The following is a 23,525-nucleotide window of genomic DNA, read 5'->3' on the forward strand; positions in this document are numbered from 1 at the left end:
ATTTTGTCACCCAATAACATATTGCCTATTACAGGCCCTGTTTCCTTGCTGAATGACATATTACCAACAAACTCACCTTATCCATTTAGGAGGTACTCAAACAGGAGTTCCCAGAAAAAAATTATATTTCTATCAAGTGATCCTACCCCATATTTCATCTATAAGATGTAATACCAATTTGTTTTGCTAAACTCAAACACTAGTATTTCGACATCCTTGTCCATCCAAATATGATTTATCTAGGACCCCATAAATTCTCACAAGTGAAGAAATGAATTTGCTTTAACTGGCTGACTTTAATCCTTAGATGGGTGAAATTGGCTCCCATTAACTTCATGTTATAGGTATAGCAACTAAGACCCAGCAAGGGACATTTGAAAGGGCAAATAGCTAGTATCTCAGCAAAGGTAGAATGTGAATAAAGTGGGCCAAAGTCTATTTTCCCTTAACTTCCCTTTAACAAAGTTTATGGGACATGATTTATTTAAACAAGCCAATAGTACTTGTTTGTATCCTATTCTATTGAGCTTTGTTTCCTAACTAATCCTTTAATTTTTTGTTTCCTAAAAACAAAACCAAACAATAACAGCAGCAAAAGCTGATGAAATTGGCCAGTGGTGTGGGGGATGTAGCTCAGTGGTAGAGTGCTTGTCTAGCAACCACAAAGACTTAGGTTATATCACCAGCCCTACAACAACATCAAAACCCAAACTGACTATTAGAAAATCGGCTTAGTAGTTGAGAAGCATGTAGCATCAGAGGGAAAAGATAATGAGATTTGAATTTTGTACATTCTATATGCCAGACCCTTATAGAAGAGTCAGTCTTTTGACTTGAGATATGCAATCTAAAAAACACTAACCATGGCCAGACCAGAGCACACTCACAAGACTGTGGTTTTGATCTCCTTCTGGCTAGGCCTAAAAGGGGCTGCCAGACCTGGAATTTTTCTTGGCTTGCTTACCAGGTTTATGAAACCTGTGAGCCAGACATTCCCCCATCCTTCCATAGGTCCCTTCCATGGGACTTTTCTGGGGCCAATTGTTTCCTGGACTTGGCTCTGCTGGGGGACCCTAATCCATCTGTCTCCTTCCATTACCATCAAAGGAAGGTAACCTATCTCCAGAAATAATCTGAACCTCCTTCCCTACTCTGTTTCACTTATTTTTCTACATCAAGAGTCTCTGATAAGGAGTATAAGTGATTTTAATTGCTTTATAGACACAATAGGATGATTAAAATTTCTCCAAGTTTGTTTTGGGCTGCAAATCAGCCTTCCACCTGCACTAGGACAGCATTAGATTGGCTTGGTTTTGCTCCAATGGTTAACATCAGTTCTGAGCAAAATGATAGTTACCTGTTTGCCATCAGTTGCCTCCCAGTTCTAGTTTCTGTGTCCTGAACACTCAACTCAGTATCTGTCAGGAGAATCTCTTGTTCAAGAATAGAAGACGTTTATGGAGTCAGGTCTAAGTACATGCTACCAGGAGTGATGGTACAATGCAGTGAGAACCTCAATGATGCTGTGAAAACTCCAGCTCTTCATTGAGGATAACTAAGCACTTTGTGATTGGGTTTGAGGCTTGTTACATGAAACAGACCATACATCTGATACTATAAACCTGGTCAAAAGCCATGTGGGGAAGGCCTAGGCCCAAGGGAGGAAAACACTACTGTTGTTTCCTAAAATGAACATATTATTAAGCTGCTTTCTAATTATTTATGTTTATATCCATAGACTACTGGGGCTCACAGCCTAGGCCAGTGAAGCCAACGATTACAGTTTATGTAGACTCATACATGGTCAAAGTGCTGAGAATAAGTAGTTAATGAGCACTCAATGTTAAATGGGACCTCTACCCTCAACAACCAGGGAACATCATAGAAGAGAGAACATAAAGAATTTGGGAGTCAAAGAACAGGTAAGAGTGTCATAAAACTCTGTCATCTAGATATGATAGTGCCATTGCAAACATGTACACACAACACCGACAGATACCTACACTGTATCATTCATTGTGGATAGATGAGGCATCCATGAAGTCCTGTCCATTCCTGAGAAGCTAGTGGTTGTTAAAAGTTGCTAGAGGAGGGGGTATTATTTTTCTCTAATGGCATAGCCATTGGCGAACTGGGTGGGAAAGAAAAGAAGGGGTTCCGAGGGAGAGGAGGAGAGATAACATAGAATAATGAGTGGCAAATATAATCACAATACATTGCACATCTACAAGGAACTAAAAAATAGGGATAAAACAAAAATACTGTTCTTTAGCTTTTCAAAATAAACTTCCATATCACTACCCTGTACAATCACAAAGCAACTCTCAAAATGTGCCAAGAAATGGAGGTAATCTCATTCACTTACTTATTTAGCAAATTTTGTTGATAACATTAACTGAAGCCATTTAAGAAAAATAAACACCATGAGATACAGTGGAGGGGGCAAAATTAAAGGAGATCTTGGTTGGTTTAAAGACTGTTAATACTTTGGCTTGAATGTATTGCAAGATGCAACTGTAGACATGAATGTAATGGGACTAGAGAGATAGTTATGGACCATATCAGAAAGGGCCTTGTTTGTTATTTTGAGGAGCTTGCAACTATATCTTGAAGATAGATGAGGACAATTGAAATATGTTAAATAGTACTGTGACATAATTAGATTTTTTTGTTTTAGAAAGGTTATTTCAGTTGTCACAGTGATGATGTTGCATAAAACTAAAGACACCATTTAGATATCAAAGTAAAAGGCTATTAAAGTTACAGAGAAAAATCTTACCAGGTAATTATAACCACCACATTTACAAATACATACTTTTGTTACATTATCAATGCCCTCAATGCTAAATACAATTATCAATAGTTATTTACTTCTTTCTGTACACAGTTGATCAGTTAACTTTTTCTTTAAGAAACATTCTCTTTCTATAGTTTCTGGGCTCAACACTCTCCTGGCTTTTCTCCTGCATCTTTGGTCCTCTTACTTTTATCTAATATTAGAATGGTATAATTAGGGGCTGAGGCAATGGCCTAGTAGGTAAAGTACCTGACACACACCCACATAAAGAAGAGTACACTGGCTTATGTCTGTAACTGGGAAGATAAAGACGTGGGGCCAGTCAGACTATCACCAAGTTCAGTGATAGACCATGTCTCAAAAAATAATAGGGCTGGAGAGATGGCTCAGCGGTTAAGAGCACTGGCTGCTCTTCCAGAGGTCCTGAGTTCAATTCCCAGCAACCACATGGTGGCTCACAACCATCTGTAATGAGATCTGGTGCCCTCTTCTGGCCTGCACGGATTCATGCAAGCAGAGCACTGTATACATAATAAATAAATAAATCTTAAAAAAAAAATAATAATAATGTTGAAAGCAATGCGGAGACACCTAACATTGACCTCTGTCCAATTTGCATGCACACAAATATACACCTGCATGCACATGTGCAGATATTCACATGATCATGTACATGCCCCATTCATACACAATGAAAAAATAAAATGTTACAATAAGCCAAGTATGATGATACATACTTATAATCCCAGCTACATTGGAGGTTCAGGCAGGAGTATCACAAGTTGAAACTAGATTGATACCTAGATAAACCCGATGGCAATAAAAGTTAGACTTGTCTAGAACTTCTCCCAAGGATTTCTCATTTTCCCACTCTACTTTCTCAAAGTGGACCCAACAATTTACAAGTCTTCAATACACATGTATATGCCAACTACTTGCAGTTTTTTATTTCTAGATTTCTCTTCCAAGCTTTGAAATGGTATCTACAATCCATCTATCATGCTCTTGAATTCATCATGTCCCTAATCAAAATAATTCTCTCACTTTTTTCCACATATGTTCTCTAAGTGATCCGAAACACTGATAAGGACTACCCATCTTCCATTACAGCATACCAGAACGTGACCATTCTTAAGACCTTATTTTCCATAGTTTGATCCCTAGTGCACTCTCCAGCCTTGATACATGTGTTGGAGGCTCATGTCAAACTTGTCTTCTTCCCCTTGGGATTCCCAGGTCTTTTTTGTTTCAGAGTCTTTATGTGGTTATATCATCTCTTTGTAACATTGTTTTCTAAAATCTTCATCTGCTGAGCTTCTACATAACTTTCATATCTTAGCTTACATATCACTTTTTTCCAATGCAACTTTCTGGAAACATCTGACTAAATTATGTCTTCCATATTACCCCCCTCCTCTGCTGTCTGATGTTTTTATAACAGCCCATGAATTTACTCTACACCACTGTAGCATAATTTTAAAGATTTAATTATTTTTGAAATGGAACTTGGATCCTCTGGAAGAGAAACATTCTCTTAACCACAGAGCCATCTCTCCAGCCCTTAGCGTAATTTTAAATACTTATTGAGGAGATTGTATATTGTCTTTATGCCCGACTGTTAACTCTAAGGTTAGAAACACTGTTAATACTGTTCTTGTCTGTGTTTCCAATGAAGAAAATTGACACATAGGAGTTAATAAAAATTCATTCAGTGAACATATACATATATATAATTCCTATGTATATGAATGAATGAGCATGTTTTTTCTAAAGCATGTACTTGTTAAAGAGGAATGCCGTTCTGAGTTTGGGAGTCAACTTTAGGGTCCGCTGAGTAACAGTCTGAAAGACTGATAACCAAGAAGTTCTCAACCACATTCTTATTTCATCTTCCATGATGCAAATAATTAGTATACTTCCTTGATCTCAATTTGTCCTCAGGTTTCTCTTTAGGATTTCCACAGGAGGAAAAACAGGAAGAGAAAAAAAAGGAAAGCCCAATAAAATGTCATCTTCTGAGAATCTACAAGATTTACTTAGAGATTTGTCTGAAGTTTTAGTTTGTTTCCAAGTCTACAAAACCAATTTATCTGGAGCTAATTCAGTTGTTAGTAAGTTTTTTCTTCAATTTTCAGTTATAATGTGTGTGCGTGTACGTGCGTGCATGCGTGTGTGTGTGTGTGTGTGTGTGTGTGTGTGTGTGTGTGCGCGTGCGTGCGTGCATGAGGAGTGGGGTTGAGCTTTCATTACAGCGAAGCCTCAGAGCCCAAGATTGAAAAGCTGAGATAAGGGATCTATGACTCCAAAGCTCATGACAGTCAGTGGTTATGTCCCAGATATTCTGGCTCACAGGTCCATGCACGTCTTACAGGAAGTTTGGCCAGAGTAGTAGGTGAAGGGGACACTTAGGGTTGGTGGAAGAGAAACAATAGTTTCTCAATTTTATTCCAGTCATAGGAAGTGAAAAACAAGATAGAGGCATCTTCAGCCTTCTCTAACTCAGTAGCACAGAGTCAAGGATTCGTCTTCAGCAAAAAAGTAACCATTCTAAGTGTCTCACACTTCTGCTATTGGTCCCAAGTGCTTTAGTCAAGTCTAAGCTCAAGGTCTTTTCCTTTTTCACACCAAACTTGATACTGGATTTTGAGAGAAAGACAAGGCTTTATTGTAGATTTGATACTAACTATCGAGGACTTGAGGAGCCTACAATTTTTTCTTTAAAGAGCTGAACAAGGATGACAGCAGTGGACATACCCAAGTGGATGGGGATATGCCCACGAGGTCCCAACCCTACTACAGTTTAGTAAGAATGTGGTCTTCAGGCTAAGAAGGCTGGTGCAATTTCTATTTCCTACTCCTGGGATCAGTGACCCTTTTTTACCATACATGCATGGAATAGTATTACTTGCTTTCTGTGGGGCCTCTAGAGATGGTGAGGGTCACAAAGAATTCTTCATACCAGAAATGATGATTTTTCCCCAAAAGCATTAAAAGCAATGGTGGAATGTGATTGCTTCTGTTTTCTCAAAACTCAAGAGCTTTCCCTAAAAGTAATTTACCATTTCCACAAGAATTTGCTCATAGTCCCATTTTACAAGAAATTTATTAAGCACATAACGAAGGTAAATTGATAAGTACAACATTGGACTTCACAGAATTTACATCTTAGCACCATGTTTAGGAATCTCTGTGGGACTGCCTTATAGGGAAGCTGGGTTTCCTTATAGCTAAGTGCACATTCTTATAGCTAAGTGCAGATTCTAAAGTAGCCATGAGGTTCAAGGAGTAGAGACTTGAAATTAGCCTCCCATGAGTCCAAATCTTAGTAGATTCCGTTCCTTAAGCAGTGTGTAACTTTGAGTGTGTTACCCTTCTGATTCTCAAGCTTTACATCTGTAAATGAAACTGGTATTTAATCGACAGAGTTTGCATGATTATGTAAAAGATGTAGCCCAGTTCCAAATCAGTAAATATTTTTGTAAAACATAATACTCTTTTGTTTGGAATGGATGTTTAAAATTTAAATATATCTAGGAAATAATTTTCCAGGAAATCAAAGCAGTAATCAGAGGAAAAGTCATGGTGTTTCTTATTTATTATATCCAGGTGCTAGCTTCTTGATAGAGAAACTCTTCAATCTTGGCATCTCCCAGCTGACCCAAGTGCTTCGAATATTGCCCGAGAGTGCTGCAGATAGAGCACTTGTCTGATTTGTTTCTGTACTCTCAGAGATGAGAATAGTATTGACAACACAACATGCTTGTTACTTATATGAATCCATCCTCACAACTGCCCTCTAAAGTGGTGCTATTATTGCCTTTAGTATTAGATGAGGAAGTAAGGAACAGAGATTAAGTCCATTGTCTTAAAAATATTCAGCAAATTAAGTGGTGAAGCTGGAATTTGAATACAAGATGTCTTCCCATATTTTTAATACATAGAAGGTACTTGTTTAATATTTGTAAAATGAAAACAGCTGTGAAAGCATAAAGTATAATTGTGCAAAGAAAGGGCGCCATCATACATGGGCACTGATTATAGTAGGCTTCCTCCCAGAAATTGGGTACAAATATACCCTTTTTTTAAAAACTAATGTGCCTAATACATGTATAGTTTGAAAAAATGAACCCACAGTGCCCATTAAGGGTTCCTGCTGCTTAGAATACCTTATGGCGGCCCATTTTGTTGTGTAAAGAACCCCTTTTGTCACATCACCTCCTAAACTGTTTCATTTATACAATTATTCTTTTCTCATGTGACTATCCTTCAGTAGATCTTTTCCACTCACCTACACTAGCCACCCTAACCTCCTAGAACTGTAAGGCTGGAAAGAAACTTGGTGCCCTCTTCTGGGGATTTGGGGCATTGAGCCACAGGGTACATTTATTTCTAGGAAAGCAGGTCAAATTCCTTCCTTTCCATTCAAATGGTAAGAAGGAGGTTGGTTTGAGGGTCTTTTTCTGAAAACAAGAACATTGGTCTGAGCCAGGTGGCAAAGGCTCACAATCCCAGCTGCTTTGAAGGGTAAGGCAGGAGTATCCATCAGGCCAACCTGGGCAACTTAGTTCAGACCCTATCGTTTGTGGCAGGGATGCTTTGAACATAGCTATGTTTTTACAAAGTTAGGTCATGTTAATTATAAATAACTGTACCAATTACTGATCAGATAATTTAAATATTATATTGATTTTCTTCTATAAATTTCAAGGTTTAGAAGTATTTGAAATTGTATACATTGATAATTATTAGTAAACTTGCTTTAACAATAGAATATAAAAAGTAAAGAAATGTGAGCTGGGGATAGAGCTCAGTGGTAGAGTACCTACCTGCCTGAAACTACCCTTAGTTAAATCTCCAATACTTGGGGGAGAAACACTGTGCCTCCTGAAGCTGTAGTGAATAAAATAATATTTCTGGTGAACCTTTTTTTTTTGAGACAGTGTCTCACATACATACCCAAGATTGGTGTGAAACCTGCAATCTCCTACCTCATCTACCTGACTTCTGGGCTTGCAAGAGTGAGGGCACCATACCCAACCATTTTTAAACATTTTAAGGGCTCCAAGAATTTATTTTCTTCAGTAAGGTACATTTTATATATAATTTAAGGCTATTAATGATAAACACCACTTATTGAAGATTATCTAGTTGCAAGATACTTCATATAAACTCTCATTTATACAAATATTTCATTTAAATCACATCAAATTCTGATAACAGTACCAATGTACAATTAATAAAACACGTGGGGAAAGTCCCAAAGTGGAAGGGCCAGGAGGTAGAGCCTCAGTGATGCTTCTCACAATTAGAAGATGACCTGGGATGTAAGTCAGTGGTAGAGTACTTGCCTAACACTTGCCAAGCTCAAGTTCAATTCTCACATCACAGAAAGAAAGTGAGAGGGGTGAGTGGGGGGATATTGAAGGCTGAAGGGGCTTGTTGGCTGCCTCTCTACAGCCCATGAAGCTGAGATAAATCCATGACTCTAAGCTCCAGCTTTATAAGGCGTGCAGCATAGATCACAGATAATGAAAACTGACCTACACTTGGTTGCATTAAGCCCATTAGTCCTCACAGAATTTCAGTTTACCTCTTAGAAAATTGAGAGGATGATTTCTATGAGGAAATTGGAGGCAAAGAGAAACTGAGTAAATTGCCCAATACAAGCTAACAAGTGCTGGACCTGGAATTTGCCATGAGAAATAGAAAAGAAAAATCATAGTATAAATATTGAAAGAACTGGGTGCTGTTAAAAAGGGATGCCTCAACACCAGGCAGTGGTGGTGCACACCTTTAATCCCAGCACTCGGGAGACAGAGCCAGGCGGATCTCTGTGAGTTCCAGGCCAGCCTGGTCTACAGAGCGAGATACAGGACAGCCACAGCTGTTACATAGAGAAACTCTGTCAAAAACAAACAAAAACGGATGCCTCACAAGGGTTACTATGGCAAAAGGAGAAATGTCTACAGTGTTACCGCATTGTATACAGGCATTTTTGTAAACAAACATGTTAAGGGCTACATTAGTGTCAAGAAAAATTAATTTGCATGCTGCACATATCAAGCACCATCAAAGTCAAGGTAAGTTCTTGAAATTTCTGAAGAAAAATAAATGACCAGGAATAGAAGTCACAGATGTCCATCAACAGCTGAATAGATAAACAAAATGTGATATACCTGTTAGTACACACACACACACACACACACACACACACACACACACACAGAGAGAGAGAGAGAGAGAGAGAGAGAGAGAGAGAGAGAGAGAGAGAGAGAGAGAGAGAGAGAGTTTTATTGGGCCATAAAGAAGAGCATTAGTGGGACTGGAAAGATAACTTAATGCTTAATAGCATGCACCAGTCTTCCATAGGAATCCAATTAAATTCCCAGCAACTATGGGGGTGTTTCACAACCTCCTGTGACTTTCTCTTCTGGTCTCTGTGAGCCCCTGTACTCACCAGTATGTAACATAATCTAAAAGAAATCTGTTTTTAAAATACAAAGAAGAGCAAATGCATGTCATTTGGAGGAAAATGGACCATCATAGTAAGAGAAATAAGCCAGACTTTCTTGTCAATTTTTTTCTCATATGCAGCATATAGAAAGGGATGAAGAGGCAAGGAAACAAGACAGGGTAATGAGGGAAAATGGAAAGACAGACATCACGTTTTCTCTATGACATCAAAGCCTAGGGCGCACTATTTGCAGGAGGAGAGAGTATAAGAGGAATCCATGGGGGTGCATATGAGCAAAGTAGAGTAATATACATATATGAAATGGCATAATGAAACCCATTATTTTGTATGCTATCCAAAACCAAAAGAAAAAAAAATTAAGTAGAAAGCCAAAGAGCAAGGAAGCTGTGTTCAACTGAAGGTCCAGCCTGCTCTACAAAGAGAAAAGCACACTTGAGGAGGAAGCCTGTGCTGCTGGAACTTATGCTCTCTGAATTCAGGGCATAGTAGGTCTCAAAAACGAAGAAGCCTCTGAAATCAAACAGAAAACAAACAAAACTGATGGAAGCAGATGCAGAGATCCACGGTCAAGCCCCAGGTGGAGCTCCAGGAGTCCAATCGGCGAGAGAGAGGAGGGATTATATGAGCAAGAGATGTTGAGACCATGATTGGAAAAAGCACAGGGACAAATAGTCAAACTAGCGGAAACACATGAACTATGAACCAATAGCTGAGGAGCCCCCATGGAACTGGAGCAGGTCCTCTGGATAACTGAGACAGTTGAATAGTTTGAACTGTTTAGGAGGCCCCAGGCAGTGGAACCGGGACCTGTCCTTGGTGCATGAGCTGCCTTTTTGGAACCTAGGGCCTATGCTGAGACACTTTGCTCAGTCTTGGTGCAGAGAGGACGGGACTGGACCTGCCTCAACTGAATCTACCAGGCTGGGCTGACTCCCCAGGGGAGACCTTGCCTTGGAGGAAATGGGAATGGGGAGTGGATTTGGGGGAAGTCTGAGGGGTGGGAGGAGGGAGGACAGGGGAATCCTTGCTGATATGTAAAATTAAATTAATTATAAAATAAAAACATTTTTTAAAAAAGAAAACAAACAAAAAAGAAAACTGCCTCCCACAAATCAGGCCTCACTCATCACACTCAGGTCTTGACCTCATGCCTCATGTTCTCACCAAATCTCCAACCAACCTTGGCGAGAGCAAGTCTATAACTTATCATCTCTTTCAACGGTACTATTGCCCAGGGAAGCTTAAACCAAGTGGCCTACCCCTGTTGCCTCCCATTAGGAACCTAGGTCAGACAAACTCCCCCAAATTCACCTTCCATTGTCTTGGGTTTCTCAGAGGAAACCTACTCACCATCTCCCACGGTATACCAGAAAATTCCAAGTTGGAATTCTCAAACTTAACTACATATTGCAATCACCTGTGAACTGAAAAAAAAAAATCCTCAAGGGCTGGTAACATTCCAGACCATAATAGCAGGATCCTCAGGAATGATACTCAGGCAAGGAGAATCTGAGCAGCTGACTCCAATGTACAGCCGGGATTGAGAACCACTGGCAAGGACTGTTCTTGAAATTCAAGCAGCCACACTCACACAGGGATTTTCATATTCTAGTGTTTGGAGGAACCTCTTGAAGCACCTGCTGAGACCTTACCCTCAGCGAGTTTGTGTTTGAGACTGGATCCAGGAGTATACATTCTTTCTTTTGTTTTCTTTTTTCCCCTCATTTATCTATTTCTTTATGTACATCCCGACCACTAATCATCCTAGGTAGTTTCACCACAAGCCAGCAGCAAACCACACTTCTGTGAAATGCTTCACTAAGAGGCATAGAAGTTGGATGGGCCTGGGAGGCATCTGTCTCTTTAAGGCCTGATTAAGGGATTGCCTTTAAATCTGTGGTAGCATGGGATACGGCTGCTTCCTTTTAACCTATTAGATTGGGTGCCGTCCAGGTTCCTGGAATGGGCCTCTCCTCGTAGGTTACTTCAGCCTGTCTGAGAAGTACTGTGTGGTTCCCACCAATGGAGAGTGGGAAGGGCATGCTGCCTTGTCCCACTTGCTGTTTTTGTTTGTTTTCGTGCCAAGAAGCCTAGTCAGGAGACTTGCTTTGGCCCAGAAGATTCTCCCACAGGAAGCAAGAGAGGGTCTGCCAGCTGGCTTTTCTTCTGCTTTCCTGTCCCGTCTTTGGTGTTTGCTAAACCAGGATGTGGAAGAGGTCAGAGTGATGTCCCTTGGACTTGAGTAGGAATCCGTTGACAAGCACCAAGCTTTTCAAGATGGCCCTTCTCACAATTCTTAGAATTCTTTTTTGGGGAATGGTGTTTTTTATGGAACACAGGGTCCAAATGGCAAAGGCAGGATGGCCTTCCAACACCCCCCTTGCTGACGAACCCACATTGCCCTTGATTCTGAATCTGGCAAAAGAAGCCCCTGACAAGGAGATGAAGCCATGGCCCCAAGGATATCCCCTGAGGTATATGCTGAAATTGTACCAGCGTTCGGCTGACCTGCATGGCCATCCTAGGGAGAACCGCACGGTTGGAGCTAAAATGGTGAGGTTGGTAAAGCCCTCAGCCAATGCAGTAAGGCCTCTCAGAGGTGAGTTCTTATGCCCCATACAACCCTGCAGGGGACAGAAGAGGGGAAATGTGTAGACAGAAAGGAGGTTTGGTGTCTTGTCATTGATTGGTGAGAAGATTGTTTAGTCAAGGGTGACTTTCAAAGAGTTGGAAGCCTAGAAAAAGCTGGCTCCAAGCCTATTTCCCATTTGAGCCACAACATAAGAAAAAATTGTCTTGCGTCCTACTGAGCAATCTTTCCTGAGCTGCAGGACCACTAAATACAGCATGAGCCCCTGCATTTTCTAAGTTGTTATACCTCTTAAACTAATTAAGAAACACCCAGCTGCATTCTCACAGAGGGCTATTTATGTGGTTGGTTGCTCTTTGAAGGCCAAGACTACAAGATAATAAGCTAGGAAAACTTGCATGGCCTCAGACAGGACAGAAACAAGCTATCATCTGAAAGTTAACATACATGGCCTTATGACCTCCCTGTTACTAGATTTAATCCTAATGACAGCCATTACCATTTGCTGTTATGGGGCAATGAGCTAAATTTTAAAGGTAAGAAAAACCAAGGCAGAGAGGTTAGTAACTTGCAACTGTTCCCCAGACACTGCCTGGCAGAGATGAGATTTAAACTCTAGACCATCTGATTCTAAAAGCACTGTGCCAACATCCTTACACCGAGCACTTTTGTTACTTGGTTCACTCTACTTCTGTGGGATTTTGGTAACCATGGTACCACGTGTATTTATTTGTCCACATCATGCTCTATTCTGTTTGAGTATCTGAATTAGATACTGTTTCCAGACTCCTGAAGTAAAGGTAGCCACCAACTTCAGTGAATTCTTAGGAACTTGGTGGGATCAGTATGGGATTTTCAGTGCACTCTAAGATACCAACAGACAGGATTCACACTTTTTTTTTTTTTTTTTGTTTTTCGAGACAGGGTTTCTCTGTGTAGCTTTAGCGCCTTTCCTGGAACTCACTCTGTTGCCTAGGCTGGCCTCGAACTCAGAGAGATCCGCCTGCCTCTGTCTCTGCCTCTGAGTGCTAGAATTAAAGGCATGCGCCACCACCGCCTGGCCAGGATTCACACTTTTTCAGCCAAATAAAATAACTGAAATTTCATATCTATCCCTTGCTATGAGCATTGGAAAAATTACTTTGCAAATATCAGTTTTAATACTATGAGAGGAGGTTGGTAGTATAATCATTTATAGGTGAAGAAACTGGAACTCTAATGCCACACAGCTAGTAATGGGTAGAGCCAGATGTCAAACAGGCTCTGAAACTCCAGTGTCTGTAATCTTTTTTTTTTTTTGGTTTTTCGAGACAGGGTTTCTCTGTGAAGCTTTGTGCCTTTCCTGGATCTCGCTCTGTAGACCAGGCTGGCCTCGAACTCACAGAGATCCACCTGGCTCTGCCTCCCGAGTGCTGGGATTAAAGGCATGCGCCACCACTGCCCGGCCAGTGTCTGTAATCTTAATTACCATACCGTGATGAACCCTCAGTAATAGATTTTAATTTAGCATGAGTTGCTGCATTTAGCTTTGGTGTGTGTGTGTGTGTGTGTGTGTGTGTGTGTGTGTGTGTGTGTTTGGTATATAGGCAAATAACTGCTTCCCTAACTTCTAGGGGTTCCTAGTATTGACTAATGGATAAATAGTCACACAATGATATTAAGGTATGACGAGTGCTTTGGAGAATGACTCACTGCTCAGAATGAGGGAAGCAGGGACGTGAGAGGCCTCAATGAAGAGACAATATTTAAGACGCTACTTGAGAAAGGAATAAAGAGAGTATGTATATAGGCAACAAAATGCACTATTTAGGAAAGAAAAATGGCATGGTGGTGGAGATTCATTTAGCAAATTGTATTTAACTACTGAATGCTATGCATAAAGATGCGATTAAGACAAATATAGTACCTGCTCTCATAGAACACGTTCTTTTGGGGGAGATAAATAAGCAAACTTAAATAATGCAATTTTTGGCAAGTGAAATGCAATAGTGAATAGTAAAATCACCCCTTTCTGTAGGGGTATGGTGGGGGTAGCTTTGAAGAAGTGGTATTTGAGCTGAGGTCTGTAAGAAGTTGTAACTGAGGAAACTACAGAGAACCTGATTTAGACAGAAGGGACATGTAAATGCGTAGAGGGCAGAAACAAGCATATACCACTTGAAGAAGGGAAAGATTAGTGGGAAATGGCAGAAACTGAGACTTATTATAGGCAGGGACTTGCAGGCCTTGAGAAAGGATCTGGGTTCATTACTAAGCGTGGCAGGAAACTAGACAAATCAAGGGTGCACTGGTGATGTGAAGCTTAAAAAGAGGATGCCCAGGACTGCAAGGATCCTGGGTTGACTGTGGGACAACTGGCATCTAGGGCCTGTAGAAGGATCCAGAAGTAGTTGTCAAGTTCAGTCACACAGGATGTATGAGTCATCCCTTCCCTTGAAAAGCTCTTCGCAGACCCTTCCTGGCTCAGGTTCTTAGCAGTCCCTCCCTGCTTCAGGAAACATGTGATGGTCTGAAAGGAAAGGGCAGTTCCTCAGCAGACAGCCTGCTAGAGGTTTGGGTGGGGTTCCTTTGCAGGGTGGGGCAGGGATATGGGTGGGCCTCTTGGAAACTTGGAGGAGGCGAATGTGGGATAACTTAAGGGAACAAGTACAAGAGTAGCTCGGGTCTCCTTCCCAAGAATGAAGGCCAGTGCCGCAGACATGAGGGTGTGTTAGGCATCAGGTCAAATGGGAACTTCTCAAAATATTTTGAACACCAAGACATGAAAAGAACTTCATTGTTGAAAGTGACTGTCCACTTGAAGAATTTCAGGCTTACATATTCAGTGGAAAAGGAAGGTTAGGTGAATAATATATGGACACACTAAGATGTTCCAACACAAGAGAAGGCTTTATCCTGTGCCGTCTGAGTTTTCTAGTCTACTCTTAACCTGTACCAAGAAAAGGAGAAGTTCAGAGCCCTGTAGGTAGAGGCTTCTACTATTTATTTATTTGCTTATTTATTTTTGGAAATAGATTTGTTTTCAAGATTATATTCTGATTACGGTTTGGCCACAGGGTGTCAGCACTACAATTTGGATTAAAGCATTTAAATCTAGATTGCATGCAGTTTGGGGCAGGTTTCTTTCTTTCTTTCTTTCTTTCTTTCTTTCTTTCTTTCTTTCTTTCCTTCTTTCCTTCCTTCCTTCCTTCCTTCCTTCCTTCCTTCCTTCCTTTCTTTCTTTCTTTCTTCCTTATCTATCTATCTATCTACCTACCTACCTATCCATCCATCCATCCATTCATTTAATTTTTTTTTTGAGACAGGGTTTCTCTGGATAGCTCTGGCTGTCCTGGAACTCGCTCTGTAAGCCAGACAGGCCTCAAACTCACAGAGATCCTCCTGCCTCTGCCTCCCAAGCACTGAAATTAAAGGCTTGCCCTGACATCATCCAGCTGGGGCAGGTTTTTTAACAAATAAGAATATTCATGTAATTAAGGTTCTTCTTGAAATGGTATTCAGAGGCATGGTTGTAAAGTGAATGGGCCAAACCTGAAGGAACAGGAGAGATTGAGCTGAAGGAAAAACTTCAGAAGTAGTTCTTGAAGCTGGTGGGAGGCAGAGATGCAAAGATGGTAAACACCCAGTTGTTTCGTGTGAGGTTCCTCCTGCCTTTGAGAGGACAGCTGAAGCACCCATTATTAGACTTTTCCCCCTAAATCTGTATAGTGATGTGACATGGGAATCCTTTCCTAATATATATGTGTTTTGATAGTTTTCTTAATTGGTCACTTTTAATAGTCAACTAATAGTATCATTGGTCTTCAATATATACAACATACATACAAAATGATTCTATATTTGAATTTTCATTGTTAGTAGTCAAAAGTACGATGGATTTATGTTTAATATCAACAGACTTGGGTTCAAATCTTAAACTTGCCAGGTGCAGTCTGCATGCGTTTTTTTTTTTTTTTTTTTTTTTTTTTTTTTTCAGTTCAGGTCATAGGATCCAGGACTGGGACTGGTCATGCTAAGCTTCATCTCCAGCCTTTGCCCAGGTGTCCTTTGTTTGTTTCTGTAAGCCTCAATGCCATTACCTACAAAACAGTGCTAATAACTATCTCATAAGACTATTGAGTATTAAAGGATCTATTATGTACTAGATGGTACTTGTCAGTGCTCAGTAAGTGATAGAATGTATTATATCTTGAGTTAATTTCAGGGCTAATTGCAACTCTCAGTTTATATTCAGAGGTTTTATAGGGGATATTCAGGTAGGAGGCAAGACACTAATGGTGAGTCCTGTTCTTTCATATTTGTGCAGGTTCCTGGCATGTACAGATCCTGGACTTTCCTCTAGCATCAAACGAGGTAGCATACCAACTAATCCGAGCCACTGTGGTTTACCGTCATCAACTTCATCTAGTTCATTACCATCTCTCCTGCCACGTGGAACCTTGGGTCCCCAAATGCCTGACCAAGCACTTTCCTTCTTCTGAAGCAGGTTCCTCAAAGCCACCTCCCATGTCTAAAGCCTGGACAGAGATGGATATTACACACTGTGTTCAACAGAGGCTCTGGAATCGCAAGGGGCCGAGAGTCCTTCGCCTCCGCTTTATGTGTCAGCAGCAAAAAGGCAGTAAGGTTCTTGAGTTCCAGTGGCGTAGCATGTCATCCTTGGATGTCGCCTTCTTGCTACTCTATTTCAATGACACTGACAAGAGTGTTCAGGCTAAACTTCTTGCACAAAGCCAAGAGGAGTTCATTGATAGGGAATCTTCTCTTCTTGTGCGGAGTGCCCGGCAAGTATGCAGCATTGCCTCTGATGTCCCTTGTCGTTCTCAGGAACATGATGGCTCTGTAAAGAACCAGTGTTCCCTCCACTCGTACAAGGTCAGCTTCCGTCAACTAGGCTGGGATCACTGGATCATTGCTCCCCGTCTCTACACTCCAAATTACTGTAAAGGAATCTGCAGTCGTGTGCTACCCTATGGTCTCAATTCACCCAACCATGCCATCATTCAGAGCCTTGTGAATGAACTAGTGAATCACAGTGTACCTCAGCCTTCCTGTGTCCCTTATAATTTTCTTCCTATGAGTATCCTTCTGGTTGAGGCAAACGGGAGTATCTTGTACAAGGAGTATGAGGGTATGATTGCCCAGTCCTGCACATGTAGATAACAGTGGAGTTGTAGCTATCTCAGATTTCCTAAGAAACTGGAGAAGATAAAGCATTATCAGTGTTAAAGCTGACAGTGATCTACCCAGTTTACAGGTTCTATTCCTTATCCTAAAAAAACAAATATTGTGCTTATGCTTAAAATATAAGATCACTTTAAAGTCTATAAATTAAATGTTAGGATCAAGTCTTAATATTTTAAAAAAGTAATTTAAAATGCCATGAAATAGTTATCTTTAGTATTGTTTAAACCTCTTCCCTCATTTGTGAGCTCCTCAATTTATAAAAGTGTTTCTGGTACTGGTAGCATAGCATGGATCAGTATGATTTAACTAGTTAGAGTCCTCAATGCTTGGATAAGATGTTTTTCTGGAGATGTGCGAGTATGTCATTTTTATTGTGACTTTGGGTGAAAAAAGACAACACTGGTCCATGAAAGTAGAACATGTGGAGTCCTGGAGATGACTTCATTCTGGCCTCACCTGTTTTGTGTGTCCTGCTGGATTCTTCTGGGCTGGGTCTCTGGTAGACAACCTTGCTGCTTGAGAGGAAGTATAGAACTCTTCTCTGGGTCTAAATGATATGTGTAGTATGACTCCTTGAGTTTCTTTCCCTTTTGTGGTGCTGAGGATAGTAAGCAAGTGCTCTAACACTGTGCTGTATTCCCAGCCCAACTTGACTCCTCCATAATCCTGCATTTAAGTGTTGGTACAATATTGCAAATAAATGATGCTTTTCTTGTTAAAGACAGTCTTGAATGCTTTGGAGATTGAGAGATTGGGAAGAAGGAATTTATATCTTTTGTTCCCTATAGCTATGATCCAGAGATCTACCCTAATCTCTGAGGGATAGGGCAAGAGGCTCCTTTGAATTTGCTCTCTGGGCAACACTACTAGCAAGCAGCTCTCACTAATTTGCCTATTAGAGATACCCAGTATGTCTCGGGACCTGCATAGCTATTGACTAGCCTTATCACCATTCTCAGTGGGATAGGACCTGACTTAAGGGTGAAGCCATGTGCTTGCCACTGCTAATTCCTATCTGTTTATTCACATTTATCATAAGTTAACTCAGTTAATTGTTAATCTTTTCCCAACAGTTGATGCTCACTGTACTGAATATCTAGAGATCTATTCCTTGGCATCAATTTGCTCTCAAATCTACTTAGAAATCAATTTGGGCTTTACTATTCATCTCTTCAGTGTTCTCATGACAACGCAGTTTCAAGTAGCCATGTCTCCTCTCTTCTCATAAAATCGCCTGCTTTCCCTTAATATGCCATAGTGCTATTGTCTTCCCTGAAAAAAAAAGATGGAGCTCCCTTTGAAGGTTTTACTTGTCTCGTGACTATGTTCTGAATGCCTAGAGCTGAAAACTTAGGAAGTCCTTCAATGAACACAAAAAGTTGACAATTTTTTTTGTATGTGTGACATGGAATACCCCACTATTTATAGATTTGTATGTTTATTTATATATTTATTTTCTTAAAGAATAAACGTGTACTTTGCATATAAAGTATAGTGATTTCAAAACTGTTTAATTTATAAAAGACTATGAAAGCTATGCTATTATGTAAGGTGGTTGGGAAATCATGATATGTTGTGAGCTGAACTGGGAGAACACATTGAGCTTCTCATTTAGCTGTTTCTTTAGTGTTCCTAGGATAGGCATAAACACCCAACAAACCTGAAGACGGACATTGGTTATGGGACTAAGTCCAGAGTTCAACCTCCTGCTTCTTTGGAGTTTTCAGGAAAAAAAACCCATTATCTCCTACCCTTATGACTCCTGGATACCTTTGAAACTTAATGGGAAATTCATGATTAGTTGTCCCTATTCATTAAGCTGAGTAGTCAAAATAAGGAAAACACTGGCAGTATGCTGTCAGTTGCCAATGATGTTATGGGTTTCCTTAAAAAAAAAAGTATTATTTCAGTTGAGCACCATTTCTTCAAGTCTAAAGTAAAATATATGTGTCTTAAACCTTCCTCTGAGAGAAAAGAGAAAGGCTCATGAGTGGAAGAAGGTGTATGGAGACAGGAACTGCTTCTACAGATAAGTGGTAAGCAAACATTACTTGCTTTGGGGAAGAAAAGTAAAGAGAAAAGTCCACCTTCATCCCCAAGAACCACAGACTAGGCTATATCACCATCTAAGTATGGATGCTAAAGGAATGGGCATTTGAACTTGCTTCTGATTCTGGGCTTTGTTGCATTCTTTTTTTCCTCTTTTTAGAAAATAGATTCTTGCTGGGCAGTGGTCCTGCACGCTTTTAATCCCAGGAGACAGAGTCAGGCAGATCTGAGTTCGTTGGCCTATTCTATAGAGCAAGTTCCAGGACCGACAGACAGGACTACACACAGAGAAACCCTGTCTTGAGAAGAAAAACAAGGCCCCAAAACAAAAAAGGAAATGGATTATTTTCCCACATAATATAGCCTTATTGCAGTTTTCCCTCCCTTTACACCTCCCAGCTCCTCCCCACCTCCTCTCCCATCCGGATCTGCTTCCTTTCTGACTCACTAGAAAAGAACAGGTTTCTAAGAGATAATAAAATACAACAAAATGAAATATAAAAGAGAAAACAAAAGCTATCACATCGAAGTTGGACAGGGCAAACCAAGAGAAAGGAAAGAGCCCAAAGAGAAGGCACAATAATCAGAGATCCAATCATTTGCCCATTCAGGAATCCCATCTAAAAACTGAACTAGAAGCCATAATATATATGCTGAGGACCTGGTACGGAGCTGTGCAAGCCCTGTGCCTGATTCTTCAGTCTCTGTGAATTCATATGAGCTTTGCTAAGTTGATTTAGAAGGCTTTGCTCTCCTGGTGTCCTTCATCTCCTCTGGTTACACTCTTTCTGCCTCCTCTTCCATAGGTTTCCTTGAGCTGTGAGAGATTTAACGGAGACATCCAATTTAGGGCTGAATGTTCTAAGTTTGTTCTTGTTCTCTGTGTAATGTCTGGCTGTGTGTCTCTATATTTGCTCCCATCTGCTGCAGGGAGAAGCTTCTCTGATGATGGCTGAATGAGGCACTGTTCTAATATAGTAGAGTGTCATTAGAACTCAATACATCACTATGTGGCAGGTTCTTGTTTGGTTGGTTTTTTTGGGAGGGCGGTTGGTGTTTTGTTTGATTTTTAGATCAGTAGTATTTGGTCTTACCCTATGTCCCTGGGCTATCTAGTCTCAGGATCTTGGTAACCCAAGCAGTGTTGGTATAGGTTACATCTTGTAGAGTGGGCCTTAAGTCAAATCAGATATTAGTTGGTTACTCCCACAAACTTTGTGCCACCATTGCCCTAGCATATCTTTTAGGAAGAACACAATTATAGATCAAAGGGTTTGTGACTGGCTTGGTGTTTATGCTGCTCTTTTGGTAGCCTGCAGAGTACCTTCCTGTACCAAAGATACTAGAAAGTACGGGTGACAGCTTTATGTAGGTACCAGCTAGACTTCTCATGTTCAATGATCTGTGTTGGTGTTGTCTTTAGCAATGGGACCTTGATGTCAGTTCATAGAGAGGAACCTACTGCCTTGGCAAAAGCATGGGTTGTTTGAAGGTTCCCACGGGACCTTCTTTGGCCAACAACTCAATTAGATGTAACCCAATCCTGGTACTAGAAACTTCATTTGGTGACAAGAGATGTCCACTTGAGACTCTGTCCCCCATTATTTGGTGATTTCATTTAGATTGCCTTCATATATTTATATATTTTAGGAAGCTGCTACTTTTTTCATTTTTCATACTACCACTCAAATGCCCCTTAATTTTAGTTATTTCCCACTGTATTCTATCCCTCAATCCCCTCTCCTTCCCATCCCCACTTGATCTTCCCATTCCAGTGCCCCCATTCGTCCGTTGTTATTTACTCTATTTCCATTTCTTAACAAGACCTATCATTCCTATGTTCCTTATTGACCTCCATGCCATCTACTCCCTTACTCTATAGCTACCCTCTGTGGTTGCACAGTTTGTAGCTTGGATATTATTAACTCAACAGCTAATATTCACATATAAGTGAGTACATACTGTATTTGTGTTTCTGAGTGTGGGTTACCTCACACAGGATGTTTTTTTTTTTCAAGTTTATCTATTTACCTGTGAGTTTCATGATTTATTTTTTGGATGGCTGAGCAATACTCCATTATGTAAATGTACCATATTCTCTTTATCCATTCTTCTGTTGAGGGATATCTAAGTTGTTTCTAATTTCTGGCTATTATGAATAGAGCAGCAATAAATATGGTTTAACAAGTGTCTCTAGGGTAAGATAAAACAATCTTTGGGTGTATTCTCAAGAGTGGTATATGGAACTTGAGGTAGATCAATTCTCATCTTAGGAACTGACACACTGATTTCCAAAGTGGCTGTACAAATTTGCAGTCCCACCAGCAATGGATGAGTGTTCCCTTTGCTCCACATCCTCTCCAGCATGAGTTGTCACTTGTTTTATTGGTCTTAGCCATTCTAAAGGGTGAAACATGAAATCTCAAAGTAGTTTTGGTTTGCATTTCCCTGATGGCTAAGGATGCTGAACATTTCTTTGTGTTTTTCACAGCGATTTGAGTTTCCTCTTTGGAAAACTCTGTTTAAATCGGTACTCTGTTTTAAAGTTGAATTATTTGTTTTTTTGATATTTAGGGTTTTTTGTGTTCTTTATATATTTTTGATTTTAGCCTTCTGTAGGATGTGTAATTGGTAAAATCCTTTCCAATTCTGTAAGCTGATGGTTTGTCTGAATGACTATGTCCTTTGCTGTGTAGAAGGTTTTCAGTTTCATGAAATCCCATTTAGTAATTGTTATCTTAATTAGTGCCCATGCTAATGGTGTCCTATTCAGAGAGTCTTTTTATGTGCCAATGTGTTCAAGGCTATCCCCTACTTTCTCTTCTATCAATGTATCTGGTTTTTTGTTGAGGTCTTTGATCCATTTGGAGTTTTGTTTTGTGCAGAGTGATAAGTATGGATCTATTTGCATTCTTCTATATGTATCCATTCAGTTGGACCAGCACAATTTGTTGAAGATGCTGTCTTTTTACCAGTGTGTATTTCTGGCTTCTTTATAAAAATCATGTGTCCATATGTGTGCAGATTTATGTCTGGGTCTTCAATTTGAGTGCATTGATTAATGTGTTTGTTTTTATGCCAATACCATGATGTTTCTATTACTCTAGCTTTGTAGTACAACTTGAAATCAAGGATGGTGATATCTCCAGCAATTCTTTTATTATTCAGGATTGTTTTAGCTATCCTGGCTTTTTTGTGTTTCCATATGAAGCTGAACACTGTCCTTTCAACATCGCTGAAGAATTGTGTTGGGATTTTGATGGGGATTGCTTTTGGTAGGATGAACATTTTTACTATGCTAATCCTACAGATGCATGAGTGTGTGAGATCTTTTCATTTTCTGATATCTTCTTAATTGCTTTCTTCAATGTCTTAAAGTTTTTATCATACAAGTCTTTCATTTGTTTGGTTAGAGCTACCCCAAGATATTTTATATTATTTGAGGCTATTGTGAAAGGTGTTGCTTCCCTGATTTCTTTCTCAGTAGTTTGTCATTTGTATATATGAGGGCTACTGATTTTTTGTGACTTAATTTTGTATGTAGATACATTGCTGAATGTGTTTATCAGGTATAGAAGTTTCCCAGTGGAATTTTTCAGGTCACTTCTATATACTATCATATCGTCTGAAAATAAAGATTCTTTGATTTCTTCCTTTCCAATTTGTATGCTCTTGATCTCCTTAATTTGTCTTATTGATATAGCATAGACTTCAAATACTATATTGAATAGCTATGGAGAGAGTGGGCAACCTTGTCTTGTTCCTGATTTTAGTGGAATTGCTTTGAGATTTTCTCCATTAAAGTTGATTTTGGCTATGGGCTTGCTGTAAACTGCCTTTATTATGTTTATGTATGTCTCTCAAATCTCTAACCTCTCCAGGTCTTTTATCATGAAGGGGTTTTGGATTTTTGTCAAAGGCTTTTTTCTATCTAATGAGATGATCCTGTGGATTTTTTCTTTCAGTTTGTTTATATGGTGGATTACATTTATTTATGTACTATTTGAACTATGCCTGTATCTTTGGGATGAAGCCTACTTGACCATGGTGGATGCTCTTTTGCATGTGTTCTTGGATTCAGTTTGCAAGTATTTTATTGAGTATTTTTTCATCTATATTCATAAGAGAAATAGGTTTGTAATTCTCTTTCTTTGTTAGGCCTTATGTGGTTTGAGTGTCAGGGTAACTGTGGATTTATAAAATGAAAAGGGCGATATTCCTTCTGATTTTATTTTGTGAAATAATTTGAGGAGGAGTATTGGCATTAGTTCTTCTTTGAAAGTCTGGTAGAATTCTGCAGTAGAACTGTCTGACCCTGATTTGTTTGTTTGTTTGTTTGTTTATTTGGTTGGGAGATTTGTAATGACTGCTTTTATTTCACTAGATGTTATAGGTCTGTTCAAATTGCTTGTCTGATCTTGATTTAA

The 23,525-nt window shown here is 39.9% G+C and overlaps 1 protein-coding gene across 1 annotated transcript; it reads left to right on the plus strand.

The window, feature by feature from the left end:
* The first annotated feature begins 11,500 nt into the window (after positions 1 to 11,500).
* On the plus strand, positions 11,501 to 18,489 carry Bmp15 (bone morphogenetic protein 15). Its single transcript, XM_052750701.1, has 2 exons — positions 11,501 to 11,871; positions 16,169 to 18,489. The coding sequence occupies exons 1-2, from the start codon at positions 11,550 to 11,552 to the stop codon at positions 17,023 to 17,025; spliced, it is 1,179 nt and encodes a 392-aa protein (XP_052606661.1). The 5' UTR covers positions 11,501 to 11,549; the 3' UTR covers positions 17,026 to 18,489.
* The last annotated feature ends 5,036 nt before the right edge of the window (positions 18,490 to 23,525 follow it).

The sequence above is a fragment of the Peromyscus californicus genome, unplaced genomic scaffold, assembly GCF_007827085.1.
Source record: "Peromyscus californicus insignis strain IS unplaced genomic scaffold, ASM782708v3 Scaffold_10__1_contigs__length_136768540, whole genome shotgun sequence".
NCBI classification, from domain to species: Eukaryota; Metazoa; Chordata; class Mammalia; order Rodentia; family Cricetidae; genus Peromyscus; species Peromyscus californicus.

What these genes read in the sequence shown, in the direction of transcription:
- Bmp15 (XM_052750701.1), top strand. Translation starts at nt 11,550, where the DNA reads ATGGCCCTTCTCACAATTCTTAGAATTCTTTTTTGGGGAATGGTGTTT. An exon ending in TGCAGTAAGGCCTCTCAGAG is followed by an intron (nt 11,872 to 16,168) that starts GTGAGTTCTTAT and finishes ATATTTGTGCAG; the next exon opens with GTTCCTGGCATGTACAGATC.